This window comes from Ranitomeya variabilis, chromosome 1 (genome assembly GCF_051348905.1).
Source record: "Ranitomeya variabilis isolate aRanVar5 chromosome 1, aRanVar5.hap1, whole genome shotgun sequence".
Taxonomy (NCBI): Eukaryota; Metazoa; Chordata; class Amphibia; order Anura; family Dendrobatidae; genus Ranitomeya; species Ranitomeya variabilis.
Genome location: NC_135232.1, coordinates 1,139,195,234 through 1,139,211,394, shown reverse-complemented (window position 1 = coordinate 1,139,211,394; position 16,161 = coordinate 1,139,195,234). Strand labels below are relative to the sequence as shown.

At 45.9% G+C, this 16,161-nt stretch overlaps 1 protein-coding gene across 1 annotated transcript in view; it reads left to right on the top strand.

Annotated features, from left to right (window-relative positions):
• The first annotated feature begins 10,738 nt into the window (after positions 1-10,738).
• Positions 10,739-16,161, top strand: part of LOC143800583 (vomeronasal type-2 receptor 26-like) — a 140,540-nt gene continuing 135,117 nt past the window's right edge. The window contains exon 1 of the mRNA XM_077281197.1: positions 10,739-10,841. Coding sequence (XP_077137312.1) covers positions 10,739-10,841 — 103 coding nt within the window. The remainder of the gene's footprint in view (positions 10,842-16,161) is intronic.

Below are 16,161 nucleotides of genomic sequence, written 5' to 3'. Positions count from 1 at the left end.
TGGTACCATGAGCCCCCTTCTATCACTGAAAGCCATCCTCCCATTGCCCCCGCCTGTTTGATGACAGTCCAGAAAATTGAAATATTGTTATTCCTTATGCATCCTCATCTGCTTCCATCTCTTCCTCTGGGACCACCACCTCCTCAAGCAGACAATTCAAGGTGTGCTCCAGCATGTAGGTGAACAGAATAGTGATGCTGATGATGGCATTGTAAACATTAACCATCTTAAAGGGAACCTGTCACCCCCTCAGGCATTTGTAACTGAAAGAGTCACCTTGTGCAGCACAAATTCTGCATTCTGACAAGGTGGCTCTTTTAGTTATGATGCCTGCACATGCTGAAATAAACGTTTATAAAATGTGCCCCCTCATACCCTGAAATCGCCAGAGAGGTGGGTCTTTCCTTTCTAATCAGACGCAGCACAGCCGTCACTCCGGGCCTGTGCGTGCCGGGCGCCGCCTCCTCTTGCAGCACTATCGTCCCCGGCGCCTGCGCCCAGGCGCCGGGGATGATAGTGCAGCAAGAGGAGGTGGTGCCCGGCACGCACAGGCTCGGATTGATGGCTGTGTTGCATCTAATTAGGAAGGAAAGACCCGCCTCCCTGGCGATTTCAGGGTATGAGGGGGCACATTTTATAAACGTTTATTTCAGTGTGTGCTAACATCATAGATAAAAGAGCCACCTTGTCAGAATGCAGCATTTGTGCTGCACAAGGTGGCTCTTTCAGTTACAAATGCCTGAGGGGGTGACAGGTTCCCTTTAACAGCCATTTCAAAATTGCGCAGAAGACTGCAGAGGTCCTTCATCTATGTCCACTCAGCAAGAGTGATTTGCATCACTTCTGGATTGCATTAGCCCAGGCTATGCAAAGAGACATTCTATACCAAGGATCATCGCTGCTGCCACAATCGCTGCAACATGTGCAGAGTGAAATTCCACTTTATTGGAACATTGAAAATTTAAAAAGTTAACCAGCAGGCTGAAAGACTTCTGTAGTGATGCAAGTCAATGACCTATTGCTATTGTTTATTGTTATTTTTATTTATTGTTATTGCACATGACCTTCCCTGCCTCCAGTTTTAATGGAGACAGCAATTGCTTTAACTCGGCCTGGATAGCTGTCTACAACTCTTGAGCTGTGTGACTATGATCTCTAAGGGTACCGTCACACATTGAAATTTTCATCGCTGCGACGGCACGATTCGTGACGTCGCAGCGTCGTATAATCATCGCTCCAGCGTCGTAGACTGCGGTCACACGTTGCAATCACGGCGCTGGAGCGATGCCGAAGTCCCCGGGTAACCAGGGTAAACATCGGGTAACTAAGCGCAGGGCCGCGCTTAGTAACCCGATGTTTACCCTGGTTACCAGCGTAAACGTAAAAAAACAAACCGTACATACTCACCCGTCGGTGTCCTTCAGGTCCCTTGCCGTCTGCTTCCTGCTCTGAGTGCAGCCGTACAGTGAGAGCAGAGCGCAGCACCGCTGTGATCTGCTCTCACTTTCCGGCCGGCACTCAGAGCAGGAAGCAGACGGCAAGGGACCTGAAGGACACCGACGGGTGAGTATGTACGGTTTGTTTTTTTACGTTTACGCTTGTAACCAGGGTAAACATCGGGTTACTAAGCGCGGCCCTGCGCTTAGTTACCCGATGTTTACCTTGGTTACAAGCGAAGACATCGCTGGATCGCTGTCACACACAACGATCCAGCGATGTCAGCGGGTGATCAAGCGACGAAAGAAAGTTCCAAACGATCTGCTACGACGTACGATTCTCAGCAGGGTGTCTGATCGCAGTAGCGTGTCAGACACAGCGATATCGTAACGATATCGCTAGAACGTCACGAATCGTAACGTCGTAGCGATGGAAATTTCAATGTGTGACGGTACCCTAAAGCATGTAAATTTGAACAACGCCTGATCAATGGCTGAGCAGTACATAGGTCGGGGGATTCTATCTGCACTGCTGGAACGCGTGCCTGATTAAGCGAGAGGTTGAGCGCTCAGGGGGAGGCCCTAGAAAAAGTGGAGGAGCCAGAAGCAGTGGAGGAAGTGTTAGATACTGGCGGTTTTCCAGCAAATCTTGGAGAATCAAAGACTTGTAAAGCAGCCCCTTGACCACCTGTCCCCACAGCTACCAGAGTCACCCAGTGCCCAGTCAGCAAGATGTAATGCCCCTGACCATATTTGCTCATCCAGGAGTCTGTGGTGAAATGCACCCTTGCAGACATATATTTTTTCAGGGAACGGGTGATGTTGTCTGTGACATGGTAGGCTAGTGCAGGCACAGTTTTCTTAGAAAAGTAATGGTGACTGGGCAACTGATACTGGGGGACTGCGATTGCCATAAACTTTCTGAAACCATCTGTATCCACCTGGTGGAAAGGCAGCATTTTCGTGGCCAACAGGTTGAAGATGGTGGAGCTCAAGGTCATAGCTTTGGCATGTGTAGGAGGAAACATTATTTTATGATACCACAACTGTGGGACTGAGGGCTGGCTGCTGTGTTGAAAGAGGTTGGAGTAAGGTGAACAGGACAAATAGCTGTACTGTGAGTAAGGTGCAGGCAGAGATGTTATGGTGGATTGAGAAAGATGTGTTTTGATAGGTGACACAAAAACACCAAGCATGTCCACTTCCATAACAGCTGTTGGGATCTCACTCACCCTGACTGTAGCAGGTAAACAAGTGGATTTTCTGCATTCGCCCACCTGTGTGCGAAAACTTGGCATTGTGAGGAAGACAGAAGAAGCAGCAGATGTGGTTGATGGGATGGCTGGTGGTTGGAGAGGCCCACTAGTCGGCATTTTTGTGCAGTGAGATTTCTAAACTAAAGTACTTTAATCGCTTGTGTGCCTATTCATGCATGCAGTTGTAAAATTATTGCAATTTTTGACTCTACGGAGGTTTTTTTGCAAAATTTTACAGATAATGTGTGTTGGGTCATCCTTTGTGGTGTCAAAAAAGGCCCAGACTAGGCAACCTTTACCACCCTTCAAAATGCACGCTCATGACCGGTGCTGGCCACAACCAGATATATAGATCAATGGCTGCACTCAATTTTACTGTACTAAAGCAAGGAAATGTGCGATACATGCAATGTGAATAGCATAATGGCTTGTGAAATCTATGAAAAAACACATGAGATGCTTAGCACAAGATTTGGCCAAAAATTGTGAGCCCATCCACCAAACGTCAAGGTAATCTCAAAACGGATGGGTACCTGACCTCTCTGCCTAGTGTGAACACTTACCTATGGCTAATAACATGGTAAAGCCTGCATTTATAGGAAGGTCGGAACCAACTGTGTTTGGATGTAATTAAAATCACAGCATGGTGAGGGGCGGGGCGTTCAAGTCAGAAAAAATAGTACATAGTAAATATAGGAAAACTGACTGAACAGCAATCTAGTCTGAACTGGTGCATAACCAAAAAAAGACATATAGTAAATAGATCAATGGCTGCACTCAATTTTACTGTACTAAAGCAAGGAAATGTGCGATACATGAAATGTGAATAGCATAATGGCTTGTGAAATCTATGAAAAAACACATGAGATGCTTAGCACAAGATTTGGCCAAAAATTGTGAGCCCATCCACCAAACGTCAAGGTAATCTCAAAACGGATGGGTACCTGACCTCTCTGCCTAGTGTGAACACTTACCTATGGCTAATAACATGGTAAAGCCTGCATTTATAGGAAGGTCGGAACCAACTGTGTTTGGATGTAATTAAAATCACAGCATGGTGAAGGGCGGGGCGTTCAAGTCAGAAAAAATAGTACATAGTAAATATAGGAAAACTGACTGAACAGCAATCTAGTCTGAACTGGTGCATAGATTTCACAAGCCATTATGCTATTCACATTTCATGTATCGCACATTTCCTTGCTTTAGTACAGTAAAATTTAGTGCAGCCATTGATCTATTTACTATATGTCTTTTTTTTGGTTATGCACCAGTTCAGATATTTACTTCATTATTTATTTATTTCAGTTTCCTATATTTACTACAACCAGATATATGGCTGAGGATGCAGTGCTTGTCATTTTTGAATTACTTAGTGTCTGTGTGCTGTGCGTTAAGTGGCAAGGTAACTTACGTCACGGCTTGCTGTGATTGGTCCGCGTCCCGGCAACATGGCCGCCATTAACCAATCACAAGCCGGGACGTCACGGGAGGCTGGACATGCGCGTATTTTGAAAAGCGCGCGTGTCCAGCCTCCAGTGACGTCCCGGCAACATGGCCGCCATTAACCAATCACAAGCCGGGACGTCACGGGAGGCTGGACATGCGCGTATTTTGAAAAGCGCGCGTGTCCAGCCTCCAGTGACGTCCCGGCAACATGGCCGCCATTAACCAATCACAAGCCGGGACGTCACGGGAGGCTGGACATGCGCGTATTTTGAAAAGCGCGCGTGTCCAGCCTCCAGTGACGTCCCGGCAACATGGCCGCCATTAACCAATCACAAGCCGGGACGTCACGGGAGGCTGGACATGCGCGTATTTTGAAAAGCGCGCGTGTCCAGCCTCCAGTGACGTCCCGGCAACATGGCCGCCATTAACCAATCACAAGCCGGGACGTCACGGGAGGCTGGACATGCGCGTATTTTGAAAAGCGCGCGTGTCCAGCCTCCAGTGACGTCCCGGCAACATGGCCGCCATTAACCAATCACAAGCCGGGACGTCACTGGAGGCTGGACACGCGCGCTTTTCAAAATACGCGCATGTCCAGCCTCCCGTGACGTCACGGCTTGTGATTGGTTAATGGCGGCCATGTTGCCGGGACGCGGACCAATCACAGCAAGCCGTGACGTAATTTCGTCACGGCTTGCTGTGATTGGTCCGCGTCCCGGCAACATGGCCGCCCTGACCAATCACAAGCCGGGACTTCACGTAACCAAGTAAAAGCGCAAATTTTAAACAAACAACGCTGCCGGTTCCCTCGCTGAGGTCCCGGCTGCGTCGGACAGGTGAGTATAGCGATATTTTTTATTTTAATTCTTTATTTTACACATTAATATGGTTCCCAGGGCCTGAAGGAGAGTTTCCTCTCCTTCAGACCCTGGGAACCATCAGGAATACCGTCCGATACTTGAGTCCCATTGACTTGTATTGGTATCGGGTATCGGTATCGGATTGGATCCGATACTTTGCCAGTATCGGCCGATACTTTCCGATACCGATACTTTCAAGTATCGGACGGTATCGCTCAACACTATTCATTAACATTAACAACTAACCCACATACATGTCTAAAGGTACCGTTACACTAAACGACTTACCAACGATCACGACCAGCGATACGACCTGGCCGTGATCGTTGGTAAGTCGTTGTGTGGTCGCTGGGGAGCTGTCACACCGACAGCTTTCTCCAACAACCAATGATCAGGGGAACGACTTCGGCATCGTTGAAACTGTCTTCAACGATGCCGAAGTCCCCCTGCAGCACCCGGGTAACCAGGGTAAAAATCGGGTTACTAAGTGCAGGGCCGCGCTTAGTAACCCGATATTTACCCTGGTTACCATTGTAAAAGTAAAAAAAAGATAAACACTACATACTCACATTCTGATGTCTGTCACGTCCCCCGCCGGCGTCCACAGGGTTAAAACTGCTTTCGACAGGAGCGCTTGCTAATGCTGCGCTGCTGCCGAGAGCTTCCTGCACTGAATGTGTCAGTGCCGGCAATAACAGCGGTGACATCACCGCTGTGCTCTGCTTTACGGCCGGCGCTGACACAGTCAGTGCAGGAAGCTCTCGGCAGCAGCGCAGCATTAGCAAGCGCTCCTGCTGAAAACAATTTTAACCCTGTGGATGCCGGGGGACGTGACAGACATCAGAATGTGAGTATGTAGTGTTTTTTTTTTTACTTTTACAATGGTAACCAGGGTTACTAAGCGCGGCCCTGCACTTAGTAACTCGATGTTTACCCTGGTTACAAGTGAACACATCTCTGGATCGGCGTCACACATGCCGATCCAGCGATGACAGCGGGTGATCAGCGACGAAATCCAGTTCTGGACTTCTAGCTCCGACCAGCGATATTTACAGTGGGATCCAGATCGCTGCTGCATGTCAAACACAATGAGACCGCCATCCAGGACGCTGCAACGTCACGGATCGTCGTCGTTCTCGTTGGAAAGTTCCTCAGTGTGAAGGTACCTTTACACCAAACCTATTCCCACTTCCACCATGACCTCGCTTTTTCCCACTCATGTTGGATGTACCATTTCCTACTTGTAACTTGCTGCTTCATAACCTTAGGCCCACACCTATGAATCACCTGTCACTAAATAAACATTCACTAATTATTTTTTTAGATAGTGTGCCTGACCAATACTGTTATACCTAACAATTTTTAGGAGGAAATGTGGCCTTCTGATTTCTCACTGAAACACATTTTTATCACTATCGATTTCAATTAGCAAATGAGGAATCCTGATACTGCAACACAATTTTTGCACTAGTTAGATGTTGGAATATCGATTTCACACAGGACAGGATTCTATCTAGCTAACTAATAAGTTCTCTTTCAGCAGCAGCACTAGCAGGAGTGGCTTTTCTGCACTATGACACTGAGAAAATGGGGCTAGCAAAACAAGATGTCCACTTTTTATATGGACAGGGACACGTGACTTTGGCAGCTTATCACAGAAGACCTTGTGTCGTGATGTTGTGAATGCTTTTTGTGCCCTTACTGGCTGTAGGAATGTACATATATTATTTTATTATAGAAAAAAAGTGAAAAAACAATTACACTGCACAGTTCCTCTCACCTAAATACACCTCCCTCCACTAATCATACACCCTTGTGACAGCCAATTTTAAAAAAATCTGACCAGTGTCACTTTATGTGGTAATTACGTCTGGAATTCTTCAACAAATCCCAGTGATTTTGAGAATATTTATTTGTGGCACATTATAATTTATGATAATGGTAAATTCTGGTCAATATATTTTGTGTTTATTTATAAAATGATAAAAAAAATTGACAAAAATGTAATTGCAATTTTAAAAATTTGAATGTTTTAGGTGTCGAGTTCCCACCTCTGCACAGGTCAACTCTCGAACCACCTCCGCTGCGGTCTCCCATTCTTCTTCAGCAACAGTGGAGCCTGCTCAGCGGAGATGTCGATCCCAGCGTCTGGCTCAGGCTGATACTGGGCAACTGGTTACTACTGTTCTTCCAGGCTCTGCCTTTGTAGCCAGTACTGGTCAGCGGTGAGCAGATGTCTCTGGGACTAAGTCCTGCTTTTCCCCTTCTGAGCATGCCCAGGGTAAGACCTCTCATTGGAGGTCGGGGGTCACATGCTCAGATACTGCAGCAGCTCCCTTTGGTCCTCTAGGAAGGTCCTGAAGTTGCTGCAGCTATAAAAGGTTTGCATGGCTGCACGGCCATGCGCTAGTATGAAACCAATGTCTATGAGCTCAGCGCCAGTGTGGTCATGTCTGGATGTGGTTAGGGTTTGGCTGCAATAAGGACCGAGAATACCGGCACCTCCAGTGAGGAGTTTGTATGAGTGTATTCAGGGCCTTGGCTGAAATAAGCCGCTAGAATACCGGCACCTCCGGTGAGGAGTTGTTTGTCTGTTTTCTCTGACTGCATGACCACAGTTTGCTCTGGTTGGTAGCTGTGTACCTCTGTGAGGTTAACAGGGCACAGCATCTTGTTCCTAGCGACTCTGTGGAGTTAACAGAGTTCGCTTATACCGCCATATAGTGCCACCATTTGCCAGCAGCAGGTTCCTCTCCTGCACAGTGGACCCCGGGTTGCGAACGCACCTAATAATTCATATATACCATGGGGCAAAAAAGTATTTAGTCAGTCAGCAATAGTGCAAGTTCCACCACTTAAAAAGATGAGAGGCGTCTGTAATTTACATCATAGGTAGACCTCAACTATGGGAGACAAACTGAGAAAAAAAATCCAGAAAATCACATGGTCTGTTTTTTTATCATTTTATTTGCATATTATGGTGGAAAATAAGTATTTGGTCAGAAACAAACAATCAAGATTTCTGGCTCTCACAGACCTTTAACTTCTTCTTTAAGAGTCTCCTCTTTCCTCCACTCATTACCTGTAGTAATGGCACCTGTTTAAACTTGTTATCAGTATAAAAAGACACCTTTGCACACCCTCAAACAGTCTGACTCCAAACTCCACTATGGTGAAGACCAAAGAGCTGTCAAAGGACACCAGAAACAAAATTGTAGCCCTGCACCAGGCTGGGAAGACTGAATCTGCAATAGCCAACCAGCTTGGAGTGAAGAAATCAACAGTGGGAGCAATAATTAGAAAATGGAAGACATTCAAGACCACTGATAATCTCCCTCGATCTGGGGCTCCACGCAAAATCCCACCCCGTGGGGTCAGAATGATCACAAGAACGGTGAGCAAAAATCCCAGAACCACGCGGGGGGACCTAGTGAATGAACTGCAGAGAGCTGGGACCAATGTAACAAGGCCTACCATAAGTAACACACTACGCCACCATGGACTCAGATCCTGCAGTGCCAGACGTGTCCCACTGCTTAAGCCAGTACATGTCCGGGCCCGTCTGAAGTTTGCTAGAGAGCATTTGGATGATCCAGAGGAGTTTTGGGAGAATGTCCTATGGTCTGATGAAACCAAACTGGAACTGTTTGGTAGAAACACAACTTGTCGTGTTTGAAGGAAAAAGAATACTGAGTTGCATCCATCAAACACCATACCTACTGTAAAGCATGGTGGTGGAAACATCATGCTTTGGGGCTGTTTCTCTGCAAAGGGGCCAGGACGACTGATCCGGGTACATGAAAGAATGAATGGGGCCATGTATCGTGAGATTTTGAGCGCAAACCTCCTTCCATCAGCAAGGGCATTGAAGATGAAACGTGGCTGGGTCTTTCAACATGACAATGATCCAAAGCACACTGCCAGGGCAACAAAGGAGTGGCTTCGTAAGAAGCATTTCAAGGTCCTGGAGTGGCCTAGCCAGTCTCCAGATCTCAACCCTATAGAAAACCTTTGGAGGGAGTTGAAAGTCCGTGTTGCCAAGCGAAAAGCCAAAAACATCACTGCTCTAGAGGAGATCTGCATGGAGGAATGGGCCAACATGCCAACAACAGTGTGTGGCAACCTTGTGAAGACTTACAGAAAACGTTTGACCTCTGTCATTGCCAACAAAGGATAGATTACAAAGTATTGAGATGAAATTTTGTTTCTGACCAAATACTTATTTTCCACCATAATATGCAAATAAAATGATAAAAAAAACAGACAATGTGATTTTCTGGATTTTTTTTTCTCAGTTTGTCTCCCATAGTTGAGGTCTACCTATGATGTAAATTACAGACCCCTCTCATCTTTTTAAGTGGTGGAACTTGCACTATTGCTGACTGACTAAATACTTTTTTGCCCCACTGTATATATTCTCGGTGCGTTCTGCCAACCCTAACAGAATGATTATCCCTTTAATCCAGCTAGTTATACCGCAGAAAAACATTAATAAATAACATTTCCCTCATACCATTTTAAAAACAGCACCCCTCAACATATTGAAAACTGCTGTCAGGTACTTTATTAACCCTTCAGGTGATTTAGGAATCAATGTAAAGTGGCATGACAGAAATGAACAATTTTATTTTTACCACCTAAATTTCGCTCACTTCTGAACAGGCCACTGTAGCCGGCAGACTCTAAGGTCGCTATTTGGCCGTGAATTGCCATGACAAACATCAGGACCACACAAATATGATCTCAGGGTGCCAATGGGGATAAATAGGAACCCCTCACACTTAACCATTTATATGATGTAGTCACTATTAACAGCAGCATCTAAGAGGTTAAACAGACATGGACCGTGCCAACGCTGATCATGGCTAATGCAGCAAGTTGTTAGCTATAGTGTACAGCCGACAGCTGCCGGATTGTCAACTATATGGGGATGCTGTTCTCTTATATCCCTGGTCAGTAAAAAGACATATTGGCGGTCATTAAGAGGATACAGCACCACTATCCTAGACAAATTCATAACAATAGCATTAGTGGAAGAGCAATGATTTACCGAACTGTGACTGAATTTTGCCAACTAATGAAAAATTCTCAGGAAACAGAACACGAATCTGAATGTGCTATGTTCGTGGTGAATTTGAGATTAGCGAACATTTCTAGGTTGGATGCTCTATTTTAGGGAAGAGATTAAAGAGGAGAAAGCAAGGCACTCCAAAATTGTGTAACTTTATTAAGTCATCAGCATGTGTGGCTCCAGAAACATAAATTAGCCAATGGTTTGGTCCATATCACAGCTTGTTTTTGGCATATGGAAAGTATTTGTATATATGCAAATACTGTGTGCACAATTCATAAAAAAGTGAGTATTTTGATGATATTATCATTTTCCTGTAGATTTTTCATCTCCATCTTGAATAAACTTAAATGCTTATTGGTTTGAATCAGATCAGGTGATGTGTATTTGTGTAACGAGGAGGTGCAGACTCAGGGTATCAACAACCTTTATCAAGGTGAGCAGAATAATTAAGGAGCTTGTTTTACTCAGGCAAAATGGGCCAAAAAAGAGATTTAACTGATACATAAGTATTACAGAGGGATCAAGTACTCCAGAAATGGGTAGGATATTGGGGCAATCACAGAAACTTCAAAAGTTTTGCTGCAAATAGTTAACAGGGTCACAAAAACTGTTTTGAGAAAAAAATGCACACTGACTGCCAAAAAGCTGAAAATAATCAAACGTGAAATGACCAGGAAGCCATTTTCCTCCAGTTTTGTCATATTCCTGAACTACAACCTCTTTGGAGACAAGAAGTACAAGGTGTTCAGTGCTCATAGACATGGCAAAGGTAAGAACGGCTGACACCTGATCAACACTGAACAAGACACAGTAGTACAAGGTGTTCAATGCTCAAAGACACGGCCAAGGTGAGGAGGCTGACACTCGACCACCACTGAGCAAGAGACAGAAGTACAAGGTGTTCATTTCTCATGATCGAGGTATAGAGAATGAGACCCAACCACCATTGAACAGGACACAAGTGGAAACATCAGGACTGAGCAAATAAATATCAGAAGAAAGGCTTTTAAAAGGATAAGTGGACTGATCAGATGAGACTGACTTCTTACATAGCAGATGGGTGGGCTGTGGCAGGATCAGTAACAGACACAGACTTTCATTTCAACTCAAACACCAGCAAGGTGCAGATGGGGTGGTGGATTGGGCTGGTATTGTTAAAGATGAGCTAGATGGACTTTACTGGATTGAATGAAGGCTCAAAATCAACCTTGAAACCTACTGTTACGGCTAGCGGAATGCACCGAGTATAGGAAGGAAACAACAAGGTGTGTTCGCAGCCCGCGGTCCACCATGCAGAGATATCTGCTACAAAGTAATTAATGACACTCTATGGATGTAAAAGCGAACTCTGTTAACTTCACAGAATCGCTGTGCCCTGTTAACCTCACAGAGGATCACAGCTACCTAACTGTTATGACCCCAATGGCAGAGGGTCTCTGCAATAAATACCAAGTCTGCAAACACAAAAAAACAGCTCATAGGGCAGTGGTAACTGGGCTGACCGTATAGCTAATCCTAGCACCACAAATAGCAGCAGCCGGGGAACGTGCCTACGTTGGTTCTAGACGTCTCGCGCCAGCCGGAGAACTAACTAACCCTAGAAGGGAAAAGATAGACCTTTCTTGCCTCCAGAGAAAAGACCCCAAAAGTTGGATACAAGCCCCCAACAAATAATAACGGTGAGGTAAGAAGAAAAGACAAACGTAAGAATGAACTAGGTATTTAGCAAAGAGAGGCCCACTGACTAATAGCAGAATATAGTAAGATGACTTATACGGTCAGCAAAAACCCTATCAAAAATATCCACGCTGGATATTCAAGAACCCCCGAACCGTCTAACGGCCCGGGGGGAGAATACCAGCCCCCTAGAGCTTCCAGCAAAATCAGGAATCACCTTTAGTACAAGCTGGACAAAAAATAAGAGCAATACAAATAACCAAAAAACAAGGAAGCAAGACTTAGCTTAATTTTGCATGAACCAGGACCAGCAGACAGGAGCAAACAGAAAGGACTGATTACAACGATGCCAGGCACCAGACTAAGAATTCAGGAAGTTCATATAGCAACACCCCTGGACTAACGACCCAGGTGGGTGCCAAACTAGGGAAAGACAATCTCAGAGTCATACCACTAGTGACCACAAGAGGGAGCCAAAAAAGTCTAATTCACAACAGTACCCCCCCTTTAAGGAGGGGTCACCGAACCCTCACCAAGACCACCAGGGCGATCAGGATGAGCAGCGTGAAAGGCACAAACTAAATCGGCCACATGCACATCAGAGGCAACCACCCAGGAATTATCCTCCTGACCATAGCCCTTCCACTTGACCAGACACTGAAGCCTCCGTCTGGAGAGACGAGAATCCAAGATTTTCTCCACCACGTACTCCAACTCGCCCTCAACCAACACCGGAGCAGGAGGCTCCACAGAAGGAACCACAGGTACAACGTACCGCCGCAACAAAGACCTATGGAACACGTTGTGAATGGCAAACGACACCGGAAGATCCAAGCGAAAGGACACAGGATTAAGGATTTCCAATATCTTGTAAGGACCGATGAAGCAAGGCTTGAATTTAGGAGAGGAGACCTTCATATGAACAAATCGAGAAGACAGCCATACCAAATCCCCAACACGAAGTCGGGGACCCACACCGCGGCGGCGGTTGGCAAAACGCTGAGCCTTCTCCTGTGACAACTTCAAGTTGTCCACCACATGATTCCAAATCTGCTGCAACCTATCCACCACAGAATCTACCCCAGGACAGTCAGAAGGCTCCACATGTCCCGAGGAAAAACGAGGATGGAAACCAGAGTTGCAGAAAAATGGCGAGACCAAAGTAGCGGAACTAGCCCGATTATTAAGGGCAAACTCAGCCAACGGCAAGAAGGTCACCCAATCATCCTGATCCGCAGAAACAAAACACCTCAAATAAGCCTCCAAAGTTTGATTAGTTCGCTCCGTTTGTCCATTAGTCTGAGGATGAAAGGCAGACGAAAACGACAAATCAATGCCCATCTTAGCACAAAAGGATCGCCAGAACCTGGAAACAAACTGGGATCCTCTGTCAGACACGATATTCTCAGGAATGCCGTGTAAACGAACCACATTCTGAAAGAACAAAGGAACCAGATCGGAAGAGGAAGGCAGCTTAGGCAAAGATACCAAATGGACCATCTTGGAAAAGCGATCACATACCACCCAGATGACAGACATGCCCTGAGACACCGGAAGATCTGAAATGAAATCCATGGAAATGTGTGTCCAAGGCCTCTTCGGGACAGGCAAGGGCAAGAGCAACCCGCTGGCACGAGAACAGCAAGGCTTAGCTCGAGCACAAGTCCCACAGGACTGCACAAATGACCGCACATCCCGTGACAAGGAAGGCCACCAAAAGGACCTAGCCACCAAATCTCTGGTGCCAAAAATTCCCGGATGCCCTGCCAACACCGAGGAATGAACCTCGGAAATGACTCTGCTGGTCCATTTAACAGGAACAAACAGTCTGTCAGGTGGACAAGAGTCAGGTCTACCAGCCTGAAATCTCTGCAACACACGTCGCAAATCCGGAGAAATGGCTGACAAGATTACTCCCTCTTTAAGAATACCAACTGGTTCTGCGACTCCAGGAGAGTCAGGCACAAAGCTCCTTGAAAGAGCATCAGCCTTCACATTCTTTGAACCTGTTAAATACGAGACCACAAAGTCAAAACGGGAGAAAAACAATGACCAACGGGCCTGTCTAGGATTCAGGCGTTTAGCAGACTCGAGATACATCAGATTTTTGTGATCAGTCAAGACCACCACACGATGCTTAGCACCCTCGAGCCAATGACGCCACTCCTCAAATGCCCACTTCATGGCCAGCAACTCCCGATTGCCAACATCATAATTCCGCTCAGCAGGCGAAAACTTCCTAGAGAAAAAAGCACATGGTCTCATTACAGAGCAACCAGGGCCTCTCTGCGACAAAACGGCGCCTGCCCCAATCTCAGAAGCATCCACTACAACCTGAAAGGGAAGTGAGACATCAGGCTGGCACAAAACAGGCGCTGAAGTAAACCGGCGCTTCAACTCCTGGAAAGCCTCCACGGCTGCAGGAGCCCAGTTAGCAACATCAGAACCTTTCTTGGTCATATCCGTCAAAGGTTTAACAACGCTAGAAAAATTAGCGATAAAACGACGGTAGAAGTTAGCAAAGCCCAAGAACTTCTGAAGACTCTTAACGGATGTGGGTTGAGTCCAATCATGAATAGCTCGGACCTTGGCTGGGTCCATCTCCACCGCAGAAGGGGAGAAAATAAAACCCAAAAAGGGAACCTTCTGTACTCCAAAGAGACACTTTGAGCCCTTAACAAACAAAGGATTCTCACGCAAAACCTGAAACACCATCCTGACCTGCTCTACATGCGAGTCCCAATCATCAGAAAAACCAGAATATCATCCAGATAAACAATCATAAACTTATCCAGATACTTCCGGAAAATATCATGCATAAAGGACTGAAACACTGAAGGAGCATTAGAGAGCCCAAAAGGCATCACCAAGTACTCAAAATGACCTTCGGGCGTATTAAATGCAGTTTTCCATTCATCTCCTTGCTTAATGCGCACAAGGTTGTACGCACCACGAAGATCTATCTTGGTGAACCACTTGGCACCTTTAATCCGGGCAAACAAGTCCGACAACAGAGGCAAAGGATACTGAAATTTAACAGTGATTTTATTCAGAAGCCGATAGTCAATACAAGGTCTCAAAGATCCGTCCTTCTTGGCCACAAAAAAGAATCCCGCACCAAGAGGGGAAGAGGAAGGACGGATATGCCCCTTCTCCAGAGATTCCTTGATATACGAACGCATTTTGGTATGCTCAGTTACAGACAGATTAAATAATCTTCCCTTAGGAAATTTACTACCCGGAATCAAATCTATAGCGCAGTCACAGTCCCTATGAGGAGGAAGAGCACTGGACCTGGACTCGCTGAATACATCCTGATAATCAGACAAATACTCAGGAACTTCCGAAGGAGTAGAGGAAGCAATAGACACCGGTGGGGAATCACCATGAATTCCCTGACAGCCCCAACTTGACACAGACATTGCCTTCCAATCCAAGACTGGATTATGGGTCTGTAACCATGGCAGACCCAAAACGACCAAATCATGCATTTTATGCAGAACAAGAAAACGAATCACCTCCCGATGTTCAGGAGTCATGCACATGGTTACCTGTGTCCAAAACTGCGGTTTATTTTCCGCCAATGGCGTAGCATCAATACCTCTAAGAGGAATAGGATTTACCAATGGCTCAAGAACAAAACCACAGCGCTTGGCAAACGACAGATCCATAAGACTCAGGGCAGCACCTGAATCCACAAACACCATAACAGGGTAGGAAGACAATGAGCAAATTAAAGTCACAGACAAAATAAATTTAGGTTGCAAATTACCAATGGCGACAGGGCTAACAACCCTTGTAAGGCGTTAAGAGCATGCTGATATAACATGTGTAGAATCACCACAGTAAAAACACAACCCATTCTGCCGTCTATGATTTTTCCGTTCATTTCTAGTCTGAATTCTATCACATTGCATTAAATCAGGTGTTTGTTCAGACAACACCACCAGGGGATTAGCAGTTTTGCGCTCCCGCAAACGCCAGTCAATTTGAATAGCCAGCGCCATGGAATCATTCAGACTTGTAGGAATGGAGAAACCCACCATCACATTCTTAATGGCTTCAGAAAGGCCATTTCTGAAATTTGCGGCCAGAGCACACTCATTCCACTGAGTAAGCACGGACCATTTTCGAAATTTTTGGCAATACACTTCAGCTTCATCCTGGCCCTGAGAAATAGCCAGCAAGGCTTTTTCTGCCTGAATTTCAAGATTGGGTTCCTCGTAAAGCAATCCGAGCGCCAGAAAAAACGCATCAATATTTGCCAATGCCGGATCTCCTGGCGCTAGCGAAAAAGCCCAATCCTGAGGGTCGCCCCACAAGAAAGAGATAACAATTTTAACTTGCTGAGCTGAGTCTCCAGATGAATGGGGTCTCAGAGAAAGAAACAATTTACAATTATTCCTGAAATT